General features: G+C 32.5%; 3 protein-coding genes across 3 annotated transcripts; 1 reads left to right on the top strand and 2 right to left on the bottom strand.

The window, feature by feature from the left end:
* Positions 1 to 390: 390 nt before the first annotated feature.
* On the bottom strand, positions 391 to 4,022 carry Triagg1_8157 (uncharacterized protein; the record flags this gene model as incomplete). The annotated part of the gene is made up of 6 exons (XM_062902972.1): positions 391 to 598; positions 673 to 2,744; positions 2,804 to 3,235; positions 3,290 to 3,465; positions 3,546 to 3,765; positions 3,840 to 4,022. 6 exons carry the CDS (start codon positions 4,020 to 4,022, stop codon positions 391 to 393), a joined length of 3,291 nt encoding a protein of 1,096 aa, XP_062752786.1.
* Positions 4,023 to 4,810: 788 nt separating this feature from the next.
* On the top strand, positions 4,811 to 6,386 carry Triagg1_8156 (uncharacterized protein; the record flags this gene model as incomplete). Its single annotated transcript, XM_062902971.1, has 3 exons — positions 4,811 to 5,158; positions 5,217 to 5,680; positions 5,747 to 6,386. 3 exons carry the CDS (start codon positions 4,811 to 4,813, stop codon positions 6,384 to 6,386), a joined length of 1,452 nt encoding a protein of 483 aa, XP_062752785.1.
* Positions 6,387 to 6,578: 192 nt separating this feature from the next.
* Positions 6,579 to 8,207, bottom strand: Triagg1_8155 (uncharacterized protein; the record flags this gene model as incomplete). The annotated part of the gene is made up of 1 exon (XM_062902970.1): positions 6,579 to 8,207. The coding sequence occupies one exon, from the start codon at positions 8,205 to 8,207 to the stop codon at positions 6,579 to 6,581; it is 1,629 nt and encodes a 542-aa protein (XP_062752784.1).
* Positions 8,208 to 14,216: the final 6,009 nt, after the last annotated feature.

The following is a 14,216-nucleotide window of genomic DNA, read 5'->3' as shown; positions in this document are numbered from 1 at the left end:
TGAAAACCAATTATGCGTACATTGCTATTAAAAGTTTACTAAGACCGATTGAATCAAGGATTATTCCTAGGTAGCTGTTGAAATGCCTGCTTGACAATTCACGCTCTCGGTGTCTAAATGATTGGTCTCGTTTGTATAAAATACCAGTGCTTCCGTCATCAGGTATACCAATTTTTAATTTCCTCTTTATTAAGACACTTTCAGTCCTCCTCTCATATTATTTACTCTACCCGTACTATATATCTTGGCAAATTTCTGCTTAGTGTTTCCAACTTCCCAAGCGCGCCATCAGTACCTTAGGAATAGCTGTATTGTTTTTATATTTGCTCGCTAGTTTTTAACTGGCGCGAATCTGCAATGAACCTTGACTCTTGAGCGACCAGAACACTCCTAGCTGAAATATCCCATGATAGTTCGCTGTGACTCTGGAGAGAATTGCTGAAGCAGTGGCATTGGGTCTACATTTGCAGCAGTTAGAAGAATTTTTGTCGCGGCTGCTACACGGCTAGCCGTTTGCCCCTGAAGTGTTTCGGCTTCCAGAGCCTGTGCAATGAATACAAAAACCTTGCCAGCCTGGTTCATTACGGATGGGTATTGACTGCGAATTTGAATTAGCCACACGCTCTTGTTTCCACCATTCTCAAGCCATTGGGTAAATACTATGCGACTCACCGATCAATCAGCTCTGCTAGATATGCATAAGCATATGGTGCCGCTTCTTCATCGTTAGTTACTGGTAATGTGTCGATCCACCGCGTGATTATTGTGTTGACATCATCAACGTTGCCGGAGTTGTAATGGAGAATCTTGGCAATGGCAGCTGAGGCATTTTCTGTGGCATAAACATTGTCTTCGTTCCGAGCGTCGGGAACTTGGGTTACTTGGAACAGGAACGGCACCGATCCGCCCAGGAAGGGGGACCACGCAGCACCACCTCTATGCGCTGCAACTCCAATACCGTACGCAGCTGCTTGACGGATCGCTGCAGAGGCATCCTGGCAGCCATCAATAAGGGGCTGCTGAATATACGTCGCATACCGAATACTTTGCGGGCCACAGTACTCCAAAACATCGTCCATGATGCAGAGACCCCATTGTCGCTGCGTTGGATCAGGTGACGACAGGAATCCTTCGTAAGTAGACATGAGGCGCTCCCAGGCGGGCAGAAATGAAACGCCGTGGTTCTTGAAGATAGAGTGAAACGCCTTGTTCATATCAGAGAGAAGCGTTTGGTCATCTTCGATCGCTATTAGGGTCTCCTCTGCTTCGTCCTCCACGTCATCAGCAGTGGCTCCCTCCTTAGCATCAGCACGCTCTGCCACCCGGTCTTTATAGTCCTCTAGTGCAGAGAGCGAGGAGTCGATAAATCGGTTCATGTGGTCTGTCGTAAGGCACTCTTTGCCTAAGACTTGCACAGACTCGTAGAAACACTGATACATTTCCGCAAGCGTATCAATTCCTGGTTCAGCCGTGAGTACCTCCAATAGCTTATCCACGGTCGCATTCCACAGGCCAGTCAGCTCGTTTGAAGGGCAACCGTAGGCCTTTTTATATGAGCTGAGCAGTTGCGGAACGAGCTTGGCCGAGATATAACGGACAGGGTCGTGAAAGAAGAACGAAAGGCCGGGCAGGGCGATCTTCTCCATGATATTTGCAACAAATGGTGCAAAGGCACCTTCGAGTACCTGGGCATAGACAACCAAAAGCTCAATAGCCATGTTCTTATCGTCCATGGTACTAGTGCGAATGCCAATCATTTTCCCCTTGAGTGGTACAAACTCCCAGCCCTCTTCGCCTTGCATTTGCTCTGCTTGCTCATCATCGTCCAACAGCTGGATATCCGGCTTAGCCATGGCAAGCTCAAGAAGTGGTGGCATAACATTCTCAAGGAAAGGAATGAAATCAGTACCAAGAACACGGCACATACGACCCCAGCAATGCATAAGATATTGAGCCTGAGGATCATCTGCGTCCGTGATATTTGTCTGGATGTGAGCTAGGAGATTCACAAGAGTCATGGCATCCTGGCCTAGCCGCTCTTTTCCAACAGCAAGGGCAATAAGAGTTGCACATTCCATTGCCTTGGCCCGTAGTAGCCTATACTCCTTCTCACTCTGAGTCTGAAGAACATTGACGAGAAGAGGCATCAGGGTATCGTAGTATTTTGCAAATGCCGCTTCGGCCGCGTCGGCTATAGTTGCGATTGTGGATAATGCCTGCTCCTGAACAAATCGTTTGTCGCTTTGGAGCAATTGAAACAAGTGCGATAAGAGCTCATCCAGGTAGGGTTCCAGTATACTCTTTTCCGCTTCCTCACAAAAGTTTACCAGGGCTGCAGCTGCATGAGATTTTACACGAGCCTCTGGCGAGTTAAGAACAGGAATAATGGCTTTTAAAATCCGGTCATAGAAATCGGTTTGCATTTTAGGCGCAAAATCAGTACTCATTTGCCCTAAAGCGTTGCAGCCAGCCCATCGCACACGAGGATGTGGATCTTGGAGAGCTGGGATTACCAAGTCAAGAACTTGGCTAAGCTCTCCGATCATGAGATCCCGGCAGCCCTCCGAAATGGCAGAAATCGCCATGAGTGCAGCATGTCGATCTCTCCAAGCCATGGACGTCATCATTCGCGGAAGCCAGTTGAAGGTGGGAGCAAGGATTGTCTGGCCCCCCAGCTTATTAGCGAGGCGATCCATAGTTTGCTCTCCAGCAACATGGTTCTGATCGCTCTCGTCTGCCTCAAGCTATGAAATACAGTTAGTAAATTACCTCTATGGTTGAATCGTCTCTATAGATTACTCACATCATCAGACGTCAGCCATTCAGTAGCATCGTCATCATCTTCGCCAAGATCAGTCATCAAACTCAGACACTGAGTGATCATATCGGTTGTGTAAGACGCATCCTTTCGGCACATCGATGGAGCATAATCAGCGAAGGTAGCCATTAATTCCAATGCGTTTTGTCGGCAAATAGTATCCAGTTCTTTATCTTGGACTACCGAGATGCTGAACTGGACCAAGTTGTGAAAGAGAGGTTTGAACATTTTCGGTGCCGTCTCCGCCAGGTCAATAAGGGCCACGAGAGCTTTGCTCAAGTCATCCGAGTCTTGGCTGTCTTTGATAGGAGGGAGGATATTGAGCACATCGGGAATGAGAGCATAGTACTTGGATTGGCCTTTCTTGCTAATCGTCCTGAAGAAGGATGCAAAAGCGTCCATAGCGGCCAATCGGACCTAAGTAAAACAGTGGTCAGAAGCCGCCTGCCTCATATGAACGAATCACTGTACCTGGACTGCGTCATCTTTGAATCCTCTTTGGAAGGCCTGCAGAACGGCTTCCTCGTGTTGCTTTTCGATGATTCCAGGAGTCGTAGCAAAAACTCTGTATGCGGTCTCGCGCTTTTCAGCTTCTATTGCCTGGCTTAACTGAAAGAGCGCTCCCAGAAGTTCTGGCCAAGAATCATCTAAGAAGAATATGAGTTAGTACCAAGTGAGAAGCGTGCCAAGGATCGGATGAGATGCAGTGCTGGCTGTGGAGGCTGACTATTGTCTGTATATTGCCGCGCGACCTCAGCGACGGCGTCGCTAATTTTGTTTCGAACTGCTCGATCGGTCTCAGAGCCTAGGGTCTCGAGTAGTTTCTGGCGAATGACGATGGCTTGATCCTTGACTAGCGAATAAAACATATCGACATTATTCCCAGTGTCGGTTTTCCGAGTTTTTGAAGAAATCCGTCTGAATATGACGGCAGCGAACGATCGAATCTAGATAAATCCGTTAGGGAGCAGCCCAGAAACCAGCCATTCTGAAGTCATAAACTCGTGGGAGTGAGGCATACCGCATTATCTCCACCAGCTTGTATCTGCTCTGCAAGTCCCATTAAAAGGACTTCTGGACGCGAGTTTGTCCAACTGTTTTGGAGATGCTCCTCAGCTTGAGATCGGATGCCATTGTCGGAGGCCTGAAGTGCTTGCAAAAGCTGCGTGAGCTCTGCGTGTATGTCTGGGGATAGAAGAGACATGATTGCGACGGCTAACGGACGAAAACGCCGCGCAGCTATGCCTGCGAAGTTGTTTGAATAATCAGGTCAAGAAGTAAAGACTCTTTATCGCGGCTCAGTTAGCGGCTGGACAAAAAAGAAAAGTAGGCAATACAGAAATCGAAGTTCTGTGGTGGGCGTAACAGAGCAAGGTGGGGGAGGGGAAGGGTGTGTGGTATGTCTTGGGCGTGTGCTGAAAAAATTAAACTGCGATAGTGCCTATCTAATCAGTTAGAAAGGTATGCCGAGTATCTGGGAGGTACTTCAAGCCGATAAGTACAAGCTCACATAAAGATTCTCGAGAAAAATCAATCAACAGCCTTGAAACGCGTTATAAATTCATGATTTCTAATAGCTTCAGCGTTACCTCTCATTAGGCCAAACATTTCCTTGGCATGTATCTCGTGGCATAGATTCCAAGGTGCTTTGAGTCGTGTGAAGATACCCGAAATTGAGCAACCTACCTAAAAGGTACCTACCTAAGATCGTAAAAAAAACAATGGAGCAATGGAGCTACTGATCGAACCGAGGAAGCCTCTTACAGTATTGCGACGTGCTGAGTACCACCACAGGTACTGCTAAGGTTGGCCGTAGTGAGGTGAGAGGAGCACGGACTGGTACATACATCCTCTCGGGATCATCACCTGCAAAGTTGCTTCACTTATGCATACGCCATACGCTCTTCAATCAATTTTCACCCACTTGCTATTCTTCCCGTGCAATCTTGTTAATATGTAACGGATAGGGACGCAACAACAGCAGGATTCAATATGTCTTTCAATACCGATTCAGATACTCCCTCCAAGTTACCTGAGGCAAAGGCCTCGCCGTCGCCACGCGGGTCGCCTTCGAGCTCGAGCACCAGCACCAGCAAGGCTTCCCATCGACAAAGTTTTACTGAAGGATTCCGCAACCCTCCACCTTCGCCCCGCCATCGACACCCCTCTCTGACCCAAGCTGCAATTCAAGACCTTCTCATTCACCAACCTTCCACGAACAAACACCAAGACCCCAAGTTTGTTGGGCGGGAATGGAAAGACATCACCCTAGGAGAGCTGATTTCAGCTGAGGGTGTAAGCTGGATTGAAATCGGAGGTAGCGTGGAGGAAGCCACATTGGTAAATGCGACCCATTGAATTCGCACAGTTGTTCTGTCCATACTTACGCCATTACCAGATGCTCCTCCAGAGCTCAACCGGCGTGGTTCTCGTCAGAGACGAAGCTTCTGCTACATCACCGACATTCTGCTTTGATTATAATGACCTGAATGCCTACCTCCTCACCGTTGTGGGTGTTTCTCGGCCTGAGAGCGATCAAGCCACACTATTTCACGACATCATGACCAAGGCTCAAGGAGGTGCTCGTATATCACTTCGCGAGATCCAGACCTTGTGCTCCAGGGAAGCCATCGTCAAATTGAACTCAGATGTGAATCTAGCTCAAGGTATAGAAACGCTTGGGAGCGGAATACACAGAATCTTAGTTACTGAGCCAGGTGGGAATGTTATTGGGATTATAAGCCAACTTCGGATGGTGGAGTTCTTCTGGAACGAAGGGATCAATTTTCCCACCATCGACCGACTCAATCCAGTCACGCTACAGGAGTTAGGAATTGGAGTGCGGCCGATAATTTCAGTTCAGTGAGTACAGTCAATGCTGGTAGTATTGCATTCCGCACTCAGGAATTCAAACTAACAAGCCCTTAGTGCCGACGCTCCTCTTACGGAGGCCTTATCACTCATGTACGATGAGGGCCTCTCAAGCGTAGCTATTGTAGACAACGGACAAAATGTGGTGGGCAACATTTCAACAAAGGATGTGCGGCATTTGACAAGCTCCTCGAGTGCATATTTGCTTGGTAATTCTTGTATGCACTTCATTTCCGTCATTCTAAACGAAAGGGGGGTGGAAAGGGGACAGGATGTCTATCCCGTTTTCTACGTAAACCCTCACTCAACATTGGCACATACCGTAGCCAAGCTGGTGGCCACAAAATCGCACCGAATGTGGATTGTGGATGCAGGACCACAATCGTCACCTCTGTCGACACCTACGACACCAATGACCACATCACAGACTTCTATATCAGCAGGGACGGTTCCAGCAACGATATCATCTGCTGTGCCTGCAGTCACAGTTCCGGCAGCTACGTTGACTGGGGCTCTTTTGTCAGGCAAACTAATCGGGGTTGTCTCGCTAACAGATATTCTCAACATATTTGCCAAATCTACGGGATTGAATCCCTCTGAGCCATGGGAACAGAGAGTACGCCGCCGACGCAGCTCGAGTAGCTCCGTACGGCCCAGCGTAGAGTCTTTGCGGTCCAGCGTGGAAACAAGGAGGTAAAGTATAGTGACATTCAAGTTCAATTCGTGGAAATTATTGAGGATATTCTTGACCCAGGCGTTACACAAATGTTCATACTCCTTGATAATGCTAAATACGATGTAATTCATGAAGAGTGAACCATGAACTTTGAGAGTAATTAATATATGATAGTAGTAAGTATATTGGTTTGAGTTCACCATCCTTTCGGTATCAGGAGAGGAGCACGCGGATGTCAGCCGATGTCCTTGAGAACCTTAAGCCCACGTCCTTATCACCACTCTGGCTTTCAATGGCCTCTTCCAATCTCTCGAAATCAGTACAGAATTTTTCAGCTGCCTGTTCTACAATATCACGAGCGATTTCTGAATCTTGTAGTCCCTTCAGCCTGTCCATTGCGTCCATCAATGCGGAAGGAAGAAAGTCGTCGAGCTCCTGGCTTGCTTGAATAACGGAAGCTTGATCTATCTCAGCAAGTTTGCCGTTATCTAAGTGGTTCAGCAGGGTATCCAATCCCGATTTCTGGCGAAAAGTAATATGTTGGTTATCAACCAAGTTCAGGACGTCCCTTGAAATATCGTCTCGAATCTGACTCGCTCGGGAAATTGTACTTTCAAAGCTGTCAAGACAAAACGCCGCCGCAAGTTTGCAATTGACAAGGAATATTCCACCCTCAGGATACGTCATAGGCTTTGCTATCTCTTCGCACCCAGACATAAATGGATCAAAAGCCTGTGACAATATACTCTGTGCCTCGCTGCCGGAATCTGCAGATGCAGATAAGGATGATTCGTAAGTCTGCAGAATGGTACCAAGCTGCTTAAAGGCATCCTGAAGAAATCGTGGTGGTTCCAGGTCCGAAGGGACTTGTTGGAATTCTCCTTGGATGGAGAGAATATTATCTCTGACGAGGGATCGGAACTGTCTCTTGGCTTCTTTCTCAAGACCTCCTGTACAATCTTCTAAGCCCGATCCTGACCCCAGAAGCTTTTCGAAGGTAGCTCTGTAGAAATTGAGAAGCGTAGAGATCTTGTAGGCAGGAATGACATCCTCGTTGGATTGTACTGCCTGCTCGACCCGTTGGCGTAGTATTCGAACAACAGGCGAGAAATTACGATCCATTAGGTGACTGAGAGCTTCAAGAACCTTGAAATCGGTACCTTGCGAAGCCTCAATTGAGGGTAGAGCCCAGAGTTTTGCATTTAGACTTGTCGTGGACGTTTTGAATACATCATCCTTGTCGACAGCAAAAAGAGTCTCAAGGGCTTCTCTCTCGCCCACCGTGGCAGAGTGAACCCAAGCAAACATATCGCCGACATAGCGGAGAGGATCATGTGCTGTTAGATCAATAGGCCTGATAGTTGCATCTTCGGTCCCTTGTGGTGTAATGCCTGTAAGGGCGCAGTGAAAAGCTTCTGATAAAAATCGTTCTCTGGATGCTGCAAAGAAGTCCAGGCAATTCTGGAACAGAGAAGGCCTTTCTGCCAGGACTCTTAACGCTTGTCGCATGCAAGGATTCACATTGGGATTTTCTAAATTCAGTGTCCTGAATTCTTGTTGAACCCATTTGTAAAGCTTTTGAAAAGCCATATTTACATGCACAGACGTCCGGTCGATCAACTCCAAGCCGAGGGTTTGGTTTTCAAATCCAAGTAGTATGTCACAACCAAGAGTAATATTCTTCGCCTTTTGTAGATTGGTGAAAAATGCAGCGTCAACTGGTTTGATAGTTGAAGTAAGAGAGTCAATCTCGTCGTCTGTCATGACGAAATAACTTTCAACGGCACTAAGAGTCTCTTGCTTCCTCTCAATTTCCATGCGCTGCTCGAAAAGGGACGACATTCCTTGCAGTGCCGGGGCGGTTCGATCATGAGCCAAATCGATTTGACATTTTATATCCTCGATCCCAGAGTTCAATTTATCCACTACTCCTCGAACGAGTTTCAATCGCTATTTATGTTACTACCAGGGTATCCTGTTAGGGATGGCTAGGGTCTAACGTACCTCTGCAACAACGCCCATTTCTTTAACAATTTCGCCATTGCAGTTAATTGCTTCTCCTAGAAGATCCAGACGAAGTAGGCGCCTAGTTTTACCACTGCTTCCCACGAATCGTTGATCGGCCAAGAGAATGGCATCGCGAAAGTCGTTATCAGAATAAGAAGTGGAAAGTACAGATGCGGCCTTTAGCACCATAAGATCAGCTCCTTTCCCACTAGACGTACTTGACAAGGCCCACGATAGGCCATGATGCAGATTGGCACTATTTGGTGAAGCCATTGAAGCAGTCGAAAAGCAGGATGCGACTACATGATTGATGTATGAACTATGGATAGTTTATATAATTTCGAAACAATTTTAATTATTTAATAGAGAAAATGATATAAATAAAAGGTTAAAGATAATATTTATAAATATATATTTTTAAAGCTATTAAATAATATTATTTTAATAATATATAAAAATAATATTTAATATTAAATATTATTTTTATTATATTTATAATAAAATATAATAAAGAAAATATAATATAATATTAAATTTTTAATTATAAAGAAAATATATTATTAATAATAAATAAAATTTAAAAAAAGTTATTAATTTAAACAAAAGTTAAGGAAGTTAATTTACATTAACTTTAGAACTTAAATTTATACTAATGTTGAAAAAAAAGTCTTATAAAGAGAAATGCATGCGCTTATAAGTAAAGTGAGCGGCCGTTCTGTCACATTAAGAAAAGCAACAGCTTGGGAAGCCCCCCTGGCCTAATGGCTAAGGCGCAAGACTTCTACTGAATGGAATCTTGAGATTGCGGGTTCGAGTCCCGCGGGGGGTTTTTTTTTGCGTTTTATTTAAATTTAATATATTAAAATTCATAGTTTTACTTTTTATTTTATTTAGTTAATACTTATAAGTTTATTAAGGTATTTATATATAAAAAATATTTTATAAAAAATATTTTTAATTATTTTAAATTTTAATTAATTATAGGAATTTTATATTTAATATTTATTTTTTTATAATAAATAATTTAAAAAAGTAAATTATGTAATTAATAATTAAAAATTCAAAAAGTACTTAATATTAAATTTTATTACTAATTTATATTTAAAAACTTTTTATATATTTTATTATTATTTTCCTATAATAATAATATTATTAAAAATTAAAGTATAGTTTTTATTTAATTTAATTATTATAATTTTATTAAATTTTTTAATAATAAATATAATTTTTATAATAAAATTATATATTATTTATAATTTTATTATAATAAAAATATTAATAAAAATAATATTAAATTAAATTTATTTTATAACTTAAATTTTAATAATATTATAAATAATTATAAAATTATTATATAAAAATTATATTTATTATTATAATATTTAGTAAATTTATAAAAATTAAGTTAAAAAAAACATAGTTTAGTTTTTAATTTAAAATTTAAAATTAATTTATTATTTAACTTAATTAATTATAATTAATAAAGTTAAAATTTAAAAATTTAAGTTATAAATATAATTTTTCTCTCTTAAATATAAAAAATAAATTACCTAAGAGCTAAAATTAAAATAATAATTATTAAACCTTTATTTAGTAACTATTAGCTAATAGCTTAGCTAATTTATATTTTTTTTATAATTTATTTAAGTTACCTTTTTTTACTTTATTTATTCTTTAGGCTTTAGTAAACTTTCTTTATAATATTAATAATATTAAAATTATAAGTTTTTATAATAGTAATTATTATTTTAGTAATAATTACTATTAGTTTTTTATTACCTTTAGTTATTATAGTTATTTATATATTAAATTTTAGTAAATTATTAACTTATTTTTAGTTATTATAAAGGTTTATTACTTTTATATAAAGTATATTATTTTATTAAATAGTTTTTTATATTATATATATAATTTATTTTTAAGTAAAATTATTATTACTTTTTATAACTTAATAAAATAATTTTATTTAATTTAGTTAAGTTATTAAATTATAAATTATAAACTTAAAGCTTATATTATATTTAAATTTTATTATTTAGGCTTTTATATATATATATATATATATTTAAGTTTAGTCTTAAACCTTAATTAGTTATACTTTATAACCTAAATGTTTAAAATTTAACTTAGTTAACTATAGTTAATAAAGTTAAGTTATAAATTAATTTTAAATTTTAAACTAAAGGCTAAAATATAGTTTTCCTTTAATTTAATTATTATAACTTTACTAAACTTTTTAATAATAAATATAACCTTTATAAATGTAATTCTTAATTAATATTTAAAATTAAATTTAAAATATAAAAAAAGCTTAAATAATAAAATTTAAATATAATATAAATTTTAAGTTTATTAAAAGTTAAATTAGTTAAAAAAAGTAAGAAAATATAAAAGTAAATTTATAAAACTTTATATTAAATATATATAAAAGTAATTATAATTATTTTTAATTTTTTATAATTTTATAAAATTCTAAGTTATTATATAATACTATAGTTATATTAAGGGCTATATAGCCCTTAGTTTATACTTTATATATAATTAATATATATTTATAATATAAATATTAAGACTTAAATATATAATTAATATAAGTATATAATATAAATATTAAGTTTATTAATTAACTTTTAATATATTACTTTTTTTTCTAAAGTATTATTTTAATAATTTTAATAATAATTTTTTTAAATTATATATTAAAAATTTTATTTTAATAATATTTACTTTAATAAAATTCTAAAAGTTATATTTATTATTAAAAAATTTAGTAAAGCTATAATAACTAAGTTTAAGAAAGGCTATGCCTTAGCCTTTAGTTAATAAAATTATAATATAATTTAAGTTTTAAACTTATTTTATTTTTATTATAAATATATTATTATTTTAAGCTTTTTTTTATTTAAGGAAATATTAAGTTTAGTTTTATAATTAAATATAATTAAAAACTTTTAATATTTTTTTTATTATTAAAATCACTTATAGTTTTTATAATAAAGTTATAATAAATAAAGTAATAAAAAAGAATATAAATTTATAAAAATAATTAACTTAAAGCTTAAATTTAAAAATAATAATTTTTATTTTTATTATTTATTACTTTATTATTTTTTTTATATTATAATTATTTATATATTTAAAATTTAAATAAAAATAAATATTTTTTAAAATAATTAAATAAGTTTTTTTAAATTTATAATAATAATATATTTAATTTATAAATAATATTTTTTATTAATAATACTTTAATTATATATATAAGTAAATTATTAATAATTCTTTACTTATTTATATAATTATTATTAATAAGTATTTTACTTTTTTTATATTAATTTTTTTATTAATATATTTTTTAATTCTCTTAAGTAAAAAATATAAATTACTTAAAAACTAAAATTAAAATAATTATTATTAAACTTTTATTTAGTAATTATTAGCTAGTAATAGCTTAAGTAATTTATATTTTCTTTTTTATAATTAATTTAAATTACTTTTTATTTTTTATTTTTTAAGCTTTAATAAACTTTTTTTATAATATTAATAATATTAAAATTATAAGTTTTTATAATAATAATTATTATTTTAGTAATAATTATTATTAATTCCTTATTACTTTTAATTATTATAATTATTTATAATAAACTTTAGTTAATTATTAATTTATTTTTAATTATTATAAAAGTTTATTACTTTTATAATATATTATTTTATTAAAAGTTAATTATATTATACTTAAATTTTAGTATTTAGGCTTTTTTATATATATATATAAGTTTAGTCTTAAACTTTAATATAATAATAATTATACTTTATAACTTAAATTTTTAAAGTTTAACTTAGTTAATTATAATTAATTAAGTTAAGTTATAAATTAATTTTAGATTTTAAACTAAAGGCTAAAGTATAATTTTTCTTTAACTTAATTATTATAATTTTACTAAACTTTTTAATAATAAATATAACTTTTATAATTAACTTTATTTTTTTTATAATATTATTTTAATATTTTATAATTAAGCTATTTATTTAATTTCCTTTATTAAATATACTTTTATTTTATTTTACTTTTTAATTATATATTTATAAAATTATTATAATATTTTAATTTATATAAAATAAATATATTATATTAAAAAAAAACTTAAAGTAAATTAATTTTATTAATAATTTATTTAGCCTTAAGGCTATTTTTTTATAAATATTTTTACCCTTAAGTTAATTATATATTTATAAATTTTTAAAGTTTTTTATAATATTACTTAATTATATCTTTATATTTTAAATATATTATTATTAAATTAATATTCCTTTATAAAAAATTATAATTATAATTATAATTATATTATTAAAATAATTATATTTTTTATATTTAGCCCTTTAGGAAAAATTATAATTTTTTAAATAAAAGTATATATTATAAATATTATTATATTTTTATTAATTTATTATAATTATGAAATACTTTATTATAAATATATTTATAATTTTATTATATATATTAATAAACTTAATAAAAAAGTAAATATTTATTATTTTTAATTACTTATATAAATTTTTTAAGTATATTTTTATTATTTTTTTATTTTTTATAATTAATAAATTTACTAAATAAGTTTATTAAATATTATTAATATAAACTTAATTATAAATTATATTTTACTTTTATTAGTTTTTTAATATTTTTTATATAATAATTATAATTAATTTTTATAAATTTCTATATAATATAAATTTTTTATATTATTTTAAGTATATTATTAATTATGGAGGTTATATTTATTATTAAGAGGTTTAGTAAAGCTATAACAGCTAGGTCAAAGGAAGGCTATGCCCTAGCCTTTGGATATTATTAATTATAATAAAAATATTTTTATAATTTTAAATTTTTATATATAAAAAATTTTATATTTTTTTTTACTTAAGTTTAAAAAGTATATTTATAATATTAAATTTTCTTTTATTAAGCTTTATAATATTAATAATACTTATATAATTATATAATTTAAGTTTAACTTAAATATTATAAATTTATTTTATATTATTATTATTATTATAATATTATATATAAGTATACTTAATTAATTTTTTTTTATAATTTAATTATTACTAAAATATAAATACTTAAGTTTTTACTTTTATAAATAAATTAATTTATTATAATTATTTTTTAATATTTTTACTTTTTTTTAAAAAAAAATTTTATAAAAATTAATATAATTTCTTTTTATTATTATTTTATATTTTAATAATATTAAGTTTAATATAATTTCTTTTTAAATATTTTTACTAAAGTTATTATAATTAATATAAAAAAATTATATTTATTATTAAAAGGTTTAGTAAAGCTATAATAGTTAAGTTAAAGGAAAATTATATCTTAGTTTTTAATTTAAAATCTAAAATTAATTTATAACTTAATTTAATTAATTATAATTAATTAAGTTAAATTTTAAAAATTTAAGTTATAAAATATAATTATTAATTAAAGTTTAAAACTAAACTTAAATATATATATATATATATATATAAACTTAAATAATAAAGTTTAAGTATAATATAATTAACTTTAAATTTATAACTTATAGTTTAATAATTTAATTAAATTAAATAAGTTAATTATTTTATTAAATTATAAAAAGTAATAATAATTTTTAAAAATAAATTATATATATAATATTTTTAAAATTAAAAAACTATTTAATAAAATTATATACTTTAATTACTTTTTTTTATTATACTTAAATTAAAATATTAATAAACTTAGTTTATTAACTAAAAATAATAATTATTATATAAGTTTCTAAGTAATAATTATAACTTAACTTTAACTTAAAATATATAATA

Source organism: Trichoderma aggressivum, assembly GCF_033847375.1.
Source record: "Trichoderma aggressivum f. europaeum strain CBS 100526 chromosome Unknown scaffold_039, whole genome shotgun sequence".
Lineage (NCBI taxonomy): Eukaryota > Fungi > Ascomycota > Sordariomycetes > Hypocreales > Hypocreaceae > Trichoderma > Trichoderma aggressivum.
The sequence above is the reverse complement of the archived record's forward strand: the minus strand, read 5'-3'. Positions and strand labels throughout refer to the sequence as shown.